Source organism: Neoarius graeffei, chromosome 8 (assembly GCF_027579695.1).
Source record: "Neoarius graeffei isolate fNeoGra1 chromosome 8, fNeoGra1.pri, whole genome shotgun sequence".
Taxonomy (NCBI): domain Eukaryota; kingdom Metazoa; phylum Chordata; class Actinopteri; order Siluriformes; family Ariidae; genus Neoarius; species Neoarius graeffei.
In genome coordinates, this window is record NC_083576.1 from 70,743,946 (window position 1) to 70,757,597 (window position 13,652).

Sequence of the window (13,652 nt, forward strand, 5' to 3'; positions counted from 1 at the left end):
GTTGGTTTTGTACCATGTGACCTTCACGTGCACATAGATGGCGGAAAGCAAAGTGGAAATAAACTGTGGAGTTACACGCTTCCACTTCCGGGTATGAGATAAAAGTGTCTTAATGTCACATAAAAATATCAATATTAATATCAGATGAACAGAAATTCTGTCGACTGTTTAAGCGGATTTTTGCACATTTTTGTAACTATAACAGAAATTACACTGTAGTACTCGCCAGCCAATAAAAACACAACAAAGGGGTAGAAATTTTACACAACTTTCACACTTACAATGATTCACTCAACAATTTTAAATAAATAGATCAATAAATATGTCTTATTTAATTATGAGCTGAAACTTTATTTGTTTGTTTATCAACTTGTTTGTTTAAAATCTTCTTAATATTAAGAAGAAGAAGCCTTTATTTGTCACATGTACACTCGAGCACAGTTGAGTGTACATGTGACAAGTCAAGTCAAGTTTATTTGTATAGCGCTTTTAACAATAAACATTGTCGCAAAGCAGCTTTACAGAATTTAAATGACTTAAAGCATGAGCTAATTTTATCCCTAATCTATCTCCAATGAGCAAGCCTGTGGCGACGGTGGCAAGGAAAATCTCCCTCAGACGACATGAGGAAGAAACCTCGAGAGGAACCAGACTCAAAAGGGAACCCATCCTCATTTGGGTGATAACAGACAACATGACTATAACATTAACAGTTTTAACATGAAGTCAGTTTCATTGATGTAACTCTTCATTAATGGAAACTTGAGTGTAAAACTGTTCATGACAACTGCAGTCTTAAATTTAGCAAGTCAACTGTAGTCCTTAGCCATAAAAGCATTACTGTAAGTGTCAAGAGCGTCTTCCAAGTGTGACTTTCAACTGTCCATATGGGGCTGTCCTCCACAGGAGTGATGTGATGAGATGAGACTCTAACCAGACGTAGGGCATCAGGATGGATCAGGCAGGTCCGAGGAGCAGAAGAGGTCAGCATCTCGATCTCAGGATTGACGTAACTTAGAGGGATGGGGAGAGAAAACACAGGTTGTTAGGTATGCCCGATGTCACCTGAATAAGTAGTAACAGTATACATTTTTCACTGAGTACAAGCAGGGACTCCGGCAAAACTAACTATGACAGCATAACTAAAAGGGGAGAGCCAGAAGGTAACACAGGCATGAGCGAGCCCCGGGACATAAAGCAGCCAGCCACTACACCGTCAACAAACTCGAGTGAGCAACCAAGTGGGGGACTGACAGCATCCATACATCCCAGTTTACCAAAACACTCTATGTCTGAGGACCCTCCAGATCTACTCCTTTACCTCATAAACACCATTAACAAAAGGCTTGACTAAACAGATATGTTTTCAGCCTAGACTTAAATGCTGAGACCGTGTCTGATTCCCGAACACTACTTGGAAGGCTGTTCCATAAAATAAAGGCTTCTTCTTGGAACGAAGAGGAATGGAACAAAGAGGAATGAAGATGAGCAGTAGCAAAACAGAATACAAAGGCATCAATAAGAATGGGGATGAGAGTGTAGTGAAGATGCAAGGAGTAGATGTAAAGAAAGTTGGTGAATTCAAGTACCTGGGGTCAACTGTGCAGGAAAATGGGGGCTGTGATAGTGAGGTGAGAAAGAGAGTGCAGGCAGAGTGGAGCAGTTGGAGAAGGATTTCGGGAATAGAATAGAATAGAATAGAATGCCTTTATTGTCACTATACACATGTACAATGAGATTAAAGCATCTCCAATAACAGTGCAAACAGCATGTAGAGAGAGAGAGGAAGAAAAAAAAGGGGGTAAGGGGGGTAAGGTGCACAGTCCTGAGGTGTATGTGTTGTGTTACACATTATGGAGTGAGGTATTGCTCATTGCACATTATAAAGTATTGCACAGAGAGAGTCACATTATAAAGTATTGCACATTATAAATTATTGCATGACAGAGTCTCATCTCATCTCATTATCTCTAGCCGCTTTATCCTTCTACAGGGTCGCAGGCAAGCTGGAGCCTATCCCAGCTGACTACGGGCGAAAGGCGGGGTACACCCTGGACAAGTCGCCAGGTCATCACAGGGCTGACACATAGACACAGACAACCATTCACACTCACATTCACACCTACGGTCAATTTAGAGTCACCAGTTAACCTAACCTGCATGTCTTTGGACTGTGGGGGAAACCGGAGCACCCGGAGGAAACCCACGCGGACACGGGGAGAACATGCAAACTCCACACAGAAAGGCCCTCGCCGGACCCAGGGTTCGAACCCAGGACCTTCTTGCTGTGAGGCGACAGCGCTAACCACTACACCACCGTGCCGCCCTGCATGACAGAGTCACATTATAAAATACAATATTACACATTATGAAGGATTGCAAGGTAAGGTAAGGTGCACAGACTTGAGCTGTATGTGCTGTGTGTAAGGTGCACAGTCCTGAGGTGTATGTGTTGTGTGTAAGGTGCACAGTCCTGAGGTGAATGTGTTGCATTTCACATTATGGAGTGAGGTATTGCACATTATAAAAGTATTGCACAGAGAGAGTCACCTTATAAAGTACTGCACATTATAAATTATTGCACGAAGAGAGTCACATAGTAAAATAAATAGACTATAAAGTCAGAGCATATCCAAATTCAGGGCGGTTATGGCTTTTGGAAAAAAGCTGTTTTTGAATCAATTTGTCTTTGTCCTGATGCACCTGTAGCGCCTCCCTGAGGGCAACAGGTCGAACAGATCAAAGTCAGGGTGGGAGCTGTCCTTGATAATGTTCTTAGCTCTGCTAAGGCAGCGGGAGGTGTAAATGTCCATCAGGGAGGGGAGAGGGCAGCCAATGATCTTCTGTGCTGCCTTAACTACCCTCTGGAGCCTCTCCCTGTCTACAGCAGTGCAGCTGCCGTACCATACTGTAATACAGTACGTCAGCAGGCTCTCGATGGATGAGTGGTAGAAGGTCAGCAGCAGGTTGGAGTTTAGGTTGTACTTCCTGAGGAGTCTCAGGAAGTGTAGCCGCTGCTGAGCCTTCTTAATGACTGCTGTAATGTTTACTGGCCAGGAGATGTCGGCGGAGATGAGGACACCGAGAAACCGGAAGGTGTGGACCCTCTCCACATACTCGTTGTTGATGTAGAGGGGGGCTAGGTCGGTGCTGTGCTTCCTGAAGTCAACAATGGGCTCTTTGGTTTTCTTGGTGTTCAGAGCGAGGTTATTTTCTGAACACCAGGCTGCCAACTTCAGGACCTCCTCTCTGTAGGCTGCCTCGTCTCCCTTTGAGATGAGTCCGACCGCTGTGGTGTCGTCAGCAAACTTGACGATAAGGTTGTTGTTGTTGTGGGTCAGACTACAGTCGTGGGTGTAGAGGAAGTACAGGAGGGGGCTCAGCATACAGCCCTGTGGAGAGCCAGTGCTCAACGTGCGGATGGAGGAGAAGTGGGGGCCAAGTCTCACAGTCTGGGGCCGGTTGGTCATTTGTGATAGGAAAGTCCCAGCAAAAGTGAAAGGTAAGATGTATAAGACAGTAGTGAGACCAGCTGTGATGTATGGATTGGAGACCGTACCCCTAACGAAGAGACAGGAGGCAAAGTTGGAGGTGGCGGAGTTGAGGATGTTGAGGTTTGCGATGGGAGTGACAAGGTTGGACAGGATAAGGAACGATCACATCGGAGGGACAGCACATGTGGAGAGCTTGGGAATTAAGCTAAGAGAGATGAGACTGAGATGGTATGGGCACATCCTGAGAAGAGATGCAGAGCATGTTGGAAGGAGAATGTTGAGGATGGAGCTGCCAGGCAAACGAAAATGAGGAAGGCCAAAGAGGACATACATGGATGTGGTGAGAGAGGACATGAAAGTGGCAGGTGTGGTAGAGAAGGAAGTGGAGGATAGGGAGCAATGGAGACAAAAGATCCACTGTGGCGACCCCTAATTGGGAGCAGCCAAAAGAAGAGGATGCTCAGGCACAGTGAAATTTCTCCTCTGCATTTAACCCATCTGAAGCAGTGAACACACACAAATACCCAGAGCAGTGGGCAGCTATGCTACAGCATCCAGAGCACAGTTAGGGGTTAGGGACCTTGCTCAAGGGCACTCCAACCATGATACAGAAGAAAGGGAAAGTGTTGTTCATTCACTCAACTCCCCTCACATTTTTCTTGCCAGTCCCAAGAATTGAACCAGCAACCCTTTAGGCCCAAGGCTTCTTCTCTAACCTTCAGGACATGGCTACCTGAAGTCCCATGTTCCCACATTTTCTCTATATATTTGTATTTTTCCCCAGTTAACAATGATGTTGTTTCTAGACTGTGACACAGTCAATAATATTGTGTGACTTTTAAACATTTGGGAAATTTTCATGTACAGGTACATTCATTCCAGAGTTTTGGCGACAAGCATTCATTTTAAGATATTTTCAACTAATTGAAAACTCTACACTCTTAGAAAGGACATATTAAAACTGACACAAACTGTATTAAATTCTTACACATCAGTGGGTGAGATTTGAGGTGACGCTTGTTGTTGAAATTTTGATACATTCACTGTGTAAATGATTTTAACACAGTGGAAGGGGAACATGAAGATGTGTAAATGTGTAATATTAACACATTGTGTGCTGTCCTTGGCTACACACATTGTGTTAAAAACATACCTAAAACCCTACACACACACACACACACACACACACAGACACAAAAAGTGTTATTTGACACATAATTAGTGAATGACAAATATACACTATTTATTACTTCAACACATTATCATAAAGTATTTACAATAAGATGCATAGAAATCAAACTGTAGAATATAACAATACAAATTTATAGAATAGAATTCCTGAGAAGGGCGGCACGCTGTTGCCTCACAGCAAGAAGGTCCGGGTTTATTATCATATATCACATTTATTATCATAAAGTATTTACAATAAGATGCATAGAAATCAAACTGTAGAATATAACAATACAAATTTATAGAATAGAATTCCTCAGAAGGGCGGCACGCTGTTGCCTCACAGCAAGAAGGTCCGGGTTCGAGCCCCGTGGCCGGCGAGGGCCTTTCTGTGCGGAGTTTGCATGTTCTCCCCGTGTCCGCGTGGGTTTCCTCCGGGTGCTCCGGTTTCCCCCACAGTCCAAAGACATGCAGGTTAGGTTAACTGGTGGCTCTAAATTGACCGTAGGTGTGAATGTGAGTGTGAATGGTTGTCTGTGTCTATGTGTCAGCCCTGTGATGACCTGGCGACTTGTCCAGGGTGTACCCCGCCTTTCGCCCATAGTCAGCTGGGATAGACTCCAGCTTGCCTGCGACCCTGTAGAACAGGATAAAGCGGCTAGAGATAATGAGATGAGATGAAAATTCCTGAGAATTTCAGAAGTAATAAAGGAAATGTCTGATGTAGGACAAAACAGCCCCCCCCCAATTTCATTCGGCAACATGACACATAACCACATCTACATTTTACTTATTTCAAAACTTTGTATGTTAGATTGATGGAGATCTGATCATCCAAGGACCCAGGAATCACTGGTCGATGATCATCTTCAGACTGGTCAGTTTACTGCATAATTAATTCATAAAATATTAACATTTAAACAAATAATGCAGCAGCCACCTTTTTTTCCCCCACAAAGCATTAGCACATCTCATCCTCCCCAACATAAAATCTACACACTCAATATTAGGGAACATGAGGCTGCAGCGACACTTTTCTACACCAACATTCTGACAGATCTGAACTATCGTTTCTTAAATGTATTTGTATTAGAAGATTGATTGCCATCATGGGAAATAATTGGATTAAGCGAGTCATGGCTATATGAGGAACATCTTAGTTCACTATACAGCAAAGTTAGATAGTTAGCAAAATATTCCTGTCTCATGATGCTGAATAAATGAGTAAAACTTACAGTTGTAGTCAGGCTCTTTAATAATACCAAGTACAAACCAAATACCAATAAAAACAACACACAACTACATAAAATATCTCACAAGTTAAATTTCCATCTTGCAAGCTGAGCAACAATACTTTAAAAAAAATCGCCCTGCTGTATTTGTGCCATTTGATGCTAAAGTGAGCAAATTTTTCTGTCTAAAGTTAATCTGGAGTAAAATACACGGTTAGAAAACCAAACTAAACCAGTATTTAAAATAACAGCAGCAGATGATATCGTTTTTGCATGAAAATATATGTTAAGAAACGATTTCAAGTACAGCTTACCTCCAGAACTCACCTTTTGCTAGCTGTCACCGGTGAGAATCCTCTCCCCGTCAAAATGGCGGTTTTGATGTCCTACAAGTCCCACGATGATTATCACACACTCTGGCCAAACCCACTGGAAGTTAGCGTTACCTGGTGACATTGTGCATGAAACACACATTTGCCAACCAAAACCAATTAACTAACTACAACTGTAACGACAACATAAACCAGCCTTTACCTGCTACAAGAGCACACTGAATATCGCTGTTAAAAACAAGTATCAAGCTAAAGTTATTCACACTGAAGATAGAGAGAGCCAGCGTTAATGTAACACTACTTGGGTAATGGCATGAGTTAAAATTCCCCGCTGAAATCCCTCACCTGAGTTATTGTCATTCCGCAGATTTCTAGGGGGCTGTAAACAAAAGTCTTCACTCTTATCTGGTGTATTATACTGTGAGGAGGAAGTAAATACTGATTAGCTTCTAAATGGCTCGATAGTTAGCAGTGTTGTTTCCATCGTCTCTGATAAACGGACAGGATGTTCAGAGGCGTTCGCCGACCACTGAGCTGTGGAATTTTTAGCGATTCACGTAGTGAAATTAATTATAATATAAAACATGATATTTTATCTACAATAAAATGAAAACGAAATGGTGAGTCGGTGTCATGATCAGACGATGTGCTGGCGAAATCAAACAGCTCATACATTAAAACACTGACACCGAGTTTGTGTCGAGTAGATCAGGCGACACATATTGTGCTGAATATTGTGAACAAATTCACAGATTGTGTTCATTTTAAATCTACACACTACTGTGTGTAAAAAAAGCTGAATTCTTCCAACATAGTTTTATTTAATATTGACATAAAATGAGGAGCGTGCTACAAATAAAAAAGTAAAAAAGAAGCATGTCATTTAAAAAGTAATTAACGCCATTTGAAATACATTTTGAATATAGTATTTTTTATTTATTTACCTATAAGCATTTTTAGATTTTCTTTGTATATTTGTGGATCATGCTCTTAAAATGGTAAATAGTATTCCTCTGTGTTACCTTGTTCAAGGAAAAAAATATGGAGGAAAGACTCAAAACAGGGCGGGAGGGTGGTGTAGTGGTTAGCGCTGTTGCCTCACAGCAAGAAGGTTCGAGCCCCGGGGCCGGCGAGGGCCTTTCTGTGCGGAGTTTGCATGTTCTCCCCGTGTCTGCGTGGGTTTCCTCCGGGTGCTCCGGTTTCCCCCACAGTCCAAAGACATGCAGGTTAGGTTAACTGGTGACTCTAAATTGACCGTAGGTGTGAATGTGAGTGTGAATGGTTGTCTGTGTCTATGTGTCAGCCCTGTGATGACCTGGCGACTTGTCCAGGGTGTACCCCGCCTTTCGCCCGTAGTCAGCTGGGATAGGCTCCAGCTTGCCTGCGACCCTGTAGAAGGATAAAGCGGCTAGAGATAATGAGATGAGATGAGACATTCTCACATACAAGGAATTTGCTTTGGTGATTGTTCTGATTGAGCTTCTTCTTCATCACATTGCTGGCAAGGGCCGTAGGGGCACCAGTGATGACATTTTAACAATGCATCATTGGTGTGTCGACACTGTGAGAGAAACAGGGGTACAGTAGGAGTCCATTTCTGTCCCCCAGGGTACAGTCTACACTAATGCACTCCCTAGGGCTCATCATTGGACCTCAAGGTAACTATGTGTACCTTTTTATAGTCAAAATGGTACTTTGTGTTCCTACGCAGTAAAAAAAAAAAAAAAGGTACAAATAAGTAGCTTAGAGGGTACTGCCCCAGTGACATGCCAAAAGGTATAATAATGTACTTTATTTTCTAAGATTGTAGGGCATTTAGACTTGCCAGAGCCACTCCCACTCCAAGCTTGATCAATGGACAACTTGGAGTAGCCAGTTAACCTAACCTCAATGTCTTTGGACTGTGGGGGAAACCAGAGCACCCAGGGGAAACCCACACAGACTCCACACAGAAAGACCCCCGTCAGCCACTGGGCTCAAACTCAGAACCTTCTTACTGTGAGGTAACAGTGCTAACCACTACACCACCATGGTGACTGGAGGTATGTGTATGGGTTGATTTGAAATCCAAGCTGTACAGTATGTCTCGGAATGTGCAAAAACAGGTCACATGATGAAGATAATGATGAAGAATGATGATGGTCCTGGAGAAACATAGTTTTGTTTTTAACTGTGTACTGTACCAACTGTATATGGTTGAAATGACAAATAAAGGCTTTGACCTTGAAGAAGAGTCATGACATGAATGTGTGAGAAGAGAATATGTCCAGTGGGTTAAATAAATAACCAAGCTGTACAGTGTGAACCAGAGTGTGCAATAAAAGTTCACAGAATGAATGAAGAATGAAAGATGGAATTATCTCAATGATGTTTGTCCTTTGGGGTTGAAGATGACCATGACTTCGATTTGATGGGTGGCGGTTGTGGGTCCAGAGGTGACTGATGAGGCCAATCCAAGTTTTGAAGGTACGCCCCTATGTTGGGCATGTGTGGGTAGGTGCTGTGGTGAGGGTGGTGATAGTTCGAGCCTTCCACGCAGCTAGTTTCTTCTGGGCCTCAGCGATGTGTTTCATCTATTATGGGAGTATAAGCATTAATCAACATTGCGTTCTTCTTGCTTCCAAGTGGGGGCTGAAGCGTCATCAGGCGATCATTGATTTCCTCCAGGAGTTTAGTAAGTTTCTGGGTGAGGTGGGACTTTACAGCAAATCCAACACTTGCCTCTCACTGTTCAGTGCTGCTACAATCACTCCAGAAGAAGGTATAACCACCACTACGTTCCATGAGCTGGCCCTTGTCTGCTAGCTGGCCTTTGTCCGCTGAGAGCAACTATGTCCACATTGTAGCGAGCTAGTTCCCTGGCGACTAGTGCAGTTCTTCTCTCCTGCCTGTCTGCTTTGATATTATCCAGTAGAGTGCGCATGTTCCATGTGCCAATGTTGAGTACCTTCATGATCTTATTTATTTTCTTATTTGTTGTATTTCGACTGCTGAGTGGGATCCCTACCAACCGCAATATGCTGGCCAGGGTGGGGTGAAGCAACCTATGTTTGGGGCACCTTTTCTAGCCCCTTCCTCCATAGAAGTGAGCAGAGTGAATCCTAAACAGGACTGCTCAGACACCCAGGGGGCTGCTGAACTCCACTGCTGCTTCATTTCAGCAGAGAGCGACCCTATGCCCTGGGCCGCCTGTGTGCATGCTCGTGACTACAGCTTCCAGTGTTTCCGCACCTGCTGTTTCGCCACTTGCCCATCGTCACAGGACTTGAATTTGAAGTCATGACTTGTGTGTGACTTGGATTAGCATGAGGGTGAGTTGTGCAGCCATCAGCCTCACTCTCTCGTCCCGACCTAACTGGGTCCAGGGGCAAGACAGAATCAAGGAGGCTGGAGCTAGGTCAGGATGCAGTGGATGGCCAACAGTGTGTTGCACTGTGCCTGATCACGCTCCACAAATGCTTTTCTGAGTCCGCCTTCCTGCCCGTTGAACCATTTGGACTGGTCTCCTCTGCGCAGCCTGCTGAGTCCTGTCTTCGGTTGTAACCCTGACCAGAGGGAGCAAGGGGTTGCTAGTGCTTGCTCAAGGCACCACCCCGGGCTAGTGGAGGGAAGGAGATGTCTTACTACTCCATTGCATGGCGGTCAATGATGGCACATACCCACTGCCCTGATACACATTCTACACCGTATTCTGTAACACATTCTATACTGTATTCCATATACATTCTACACTGTATTCTGTAACACACTGTATTCCAGACAGATGCTACACTGTATTCTGTAACACATTCTGCACTGTATTTTGTAACACATTCTATACTGTATTCCATACACATTCTTCACTATATTCTATACACAGGGCGGCACGGTGGTGTAGTGGTTAGCGCTGTCGCCTCACAGCAAGAAGGTCCTGGGTTCGAGCCCCGGGGCCGGCGAGGGCCTTTCTGTGCGGAGTTTGCATGTTCTCCCCGTGTCCGCATGGGTTTCCTCCAGGTGCTCCGGTTTCCCCCACAGTCCAAAGACATGCAGGTTAGGTTAACTGGTGACTCTAAATTGACCGTAGGTGTGAATGTGAGTGTGAATGGTTGTCTGTGTCTATGTGTCAGCCCTGTGATGACCTGGCGACTTGTCCAGGGTGTACCCCGCCTTTCGCCCATAGTCAGCTGGGATAGGCTCCAGCTTGCCTGCGACCCTGTAGAAGGATAAAGCGGCTAGAGATAATGAGATGAGATTCTATACACATTCTACACTGTATTCCATACACATTATACACTGCATTCCATACACATTCTGCACTACATTTTGTAACACATTCTACATTATATTCTATAGACATTCTACAGTGTATTCTATACACATTCTACACTGTATTCCATATACATTCCATACTGTATTCTATACATATTCTACACTGTATTCCATACAGATTCTACACTGTATTCTGTAACACATTCTACACTGTATTCCATACACTGTAACACATTCTATACTGTATTCCATACAGATTCTACACTGTATTCTGTAACACATTTTACATTGTATTCTATACATATTCTACACTGTATTCCATACACATTCTACACTGTATTTTGTAACACATTATTCCATACCACTGTATTCCATACAGATTCTACACTGTATTATATAACACATTCTACACTGTATTTTGTAACACGGGCGGCACGGTGGTGTAGTGGTTAGCGCTGTCGCCTCACAGCAAGAAGGTCCGGGTTCGAGCCCCGTGGCCGGCGAGGGCCTTTCTGTGCGGAGTTTACATGTTCTCCCCGTGTCCGCGTGGGTTTCCTCCGGGTGCTCCGGTTTCCCCCACAGTCCAAAGACATGCAGGTTAGGTTAACTGGTGACTCTAAATTGACCGTAGGTGTGAATGTGAGTGTGAATGGTTGTCTGTGTCTATGTGTCAGCCCTGTGATGACCTGGCGACTTGTCCAGGGTGTACCCCGCCTTTCGCCCGTAGTCAGCTGGGATAGGCTCCAGCTTGCCTGCGACCCTGTAGAACAGGATAAAGCGGCTAGAGATAATGAGATGAGATGAGATTTTGTAACACATTCTACACTGCATTCTATACACATTCTACACTGTATTCTGTAACACATTTTTACACTGTATTCTATACACATTCTACACTGTATTCCATACAGATTCTACACTGTATTTTGTAACACATTATTCCATACCACTGTATTCCATACAGATTCTACACTGTATTATATAACACATTCTACACTGTATTTTGTAACACATTCTACACTGCATTCTATACACATTCTACACTGTATTCTGTAACACATTTTTACACTGTATTCTATACACATTCTACACTGTATTCCATACAGATTCTACACTGTATTTTGTAACACATTATTCCATTCCACTGTATTCCATACAGATTCTACACTGTATTATATAACACATTCTACACTGTATTCTATACACATTCTACACTGTATTTTGTAACACATTATTCCATTCCACTGTATTCCATACACATTCTACACTGTAATTTGTAACACATTATTCCATACCCCTGTATTCCATACAGATTCTACACTGTATTCTGTAACACATTATGTAGCATAACACACTCTACACTACACTGCATGACACAATCCACTTAATATATAATAAGTGATCAGGTATGAATGTTAATTTGTTACTCAATAAATAAATGAAGTTTAATCTCAGTCATATAACCAAAATGACTCTGAGATAATTACATCTTTTAAACAATAAAATAAAGCACTCAATTTCGATATTATTATTATTATTATTATTATTATGAGCAGACCATCTTGGCACGTTCATGCGCGCGAGCTGAGTTGTGAGGGCGCTCGCTCCGCCCATTTCCCCCAGAATGCACTTCGCGGCAAAACAACGCACGCGCACGACACGCTCTGTCGAGCGTCTTCCAAAGATGGCGGGCGTCCCCGATCCGCTGGAAGATATGCTGTATTCTGAAGTGGACGAAAAAGCCGTCAGTGACCTCGTGGGTTCGTTAGAGTCGGAGCTGGGCGGGCAGAGTAAGGGCCACAGCGAGGCGCGGAGGTCCGGAGCGCACGAGAGCGGAAACAGCAACTTAGGAAAAGCCCAAGCGGGAACCGCATTGGAGGCGCGAGCGGCAGGACTGCCCAGAGTGGAGGTAAAGCAGGAGAACGGCTCCGAGAGGACACCGAGACACAACTCCGAGCCGGTCCCTGCCGCTGGCAACGCCGGCGCGCTGATGGCGACCAACCGAGTGCAGCCAAACAGCACGTTAGTACCAAAGCCCGCTGTGCCGGGACTCGCAACTTCTCCCAACTGTTCAAGTGACGCAGCAGTTGTAGCATCCTCATCCTCCTCATCCTCATCCTCCTCATCCTCAGCTACCGATACTCTCCCCAGCACAAATCACATCGCTTCACCTGTCCGTGCCGTGTCCTCCAGAGCCCAGGTTGGTGAGAATGGCAGCAGTGCCACTGGACCTCTGTCCTCTCCTGCTCCCACTCCTGGTGTGAACGGTGCTGTCATTGCCTCTGCCTCTGCCTCTGGCACCACCAACAGCAGCACATCCACTTCCAAAGGCACTAATGGTACTTTTCTTGCTCCTAATCATATACTGTCTCAGCCTGCAAGTCTATCAACTACCCAAGCAGTCCCTGCTGGTGCCCTGCACCGACCTTCCAACATCACGTCCAATCCTAGTGACCCTAAACTTACAGCGCCCGTAAGCGTCGCCTCTGTCCCGGCCTCTACGCTGCCCACCTCCAGTGCGAGTTTGATCAAAACGAACCCTCAAACCCAGATTAAAACTATTGTCCCGAATCAGCTCGCTGGTTCGTCTGTAACCGTACGGCCTCCTGTAACCGTGCACTCGGGTGCCGTGAGTTCCCCGGTTCCTGTCGCCAGCACCCCGTCGGTACTGGTGAAACAAGAAGCAGGTCTGACAGCGCAGGCTGCTGGGATGCTAAGACCTGCTGCTCCGTCTCCAGCAGCGAGCACCGTGCCTGTACGACCTGGGGTTCCTGCGGCACCTGCTCCCAGAGCGGTGGTGCCTCAGCTTACAGTCAGACCTCAACAGCAGACCACGATTCAGTTACCACCAGGATTCACTATACCACAAGGTAAGTATGCAGACGTCTTGCATCCTTTTGGAGTCAATTTTGAAGAAAAAAAAAAGTCTTCTGAAACCGTACGTCGTCAGTTCAGTTTCTCCAAATGCAGAGGTTTTTTTTTTTGGACCTGGGATTTCATGTCAATGACGACAAATACAGACTTATTTCATGAACATGATTTAAATGTGGGCGGCACGGTGGTGTAGTGGTTAGTGCTGTCCCCTCACAGCAAGAAGGTCCGGGTTCGAGCCCCGTGGCCGGCGAGGGCCTTTCTGTGCGGAGTTTGCATGTTCTCCCCGTGTCCGCGTGGGTTTC

General features: G+C 44.7%; 1 protein-coding gene across 2 annotated transcripts in view; it reads left to right on the forward strand.

Moving 5' to 3' along the window:
* Positions 1 to 12,100: 12,100 nt before the first annotated feature.
* Positions 12,101 to 13,652, forward strand: part of si:dkey-219c3.2 (transcription initiation factor TFIID subunit 4) — a 159,441-nt gene continuing 157,889 nt past the window's right edge. The window contains exon 1 of one of the 2 annotated variants that reach the window (XM_060928169.1): positions 12,101 to 13,346. In XM_060928169.1, the coding sequence (XP_060784152.1) occupies positions 12,101 to 13,346 (1,246 nt within the window). The remainder of the gene's footprint in view (positions 13,347 to 13,652) is intronic. The other variant, XM_060928170.1, reaches the window with a different exon arrangement.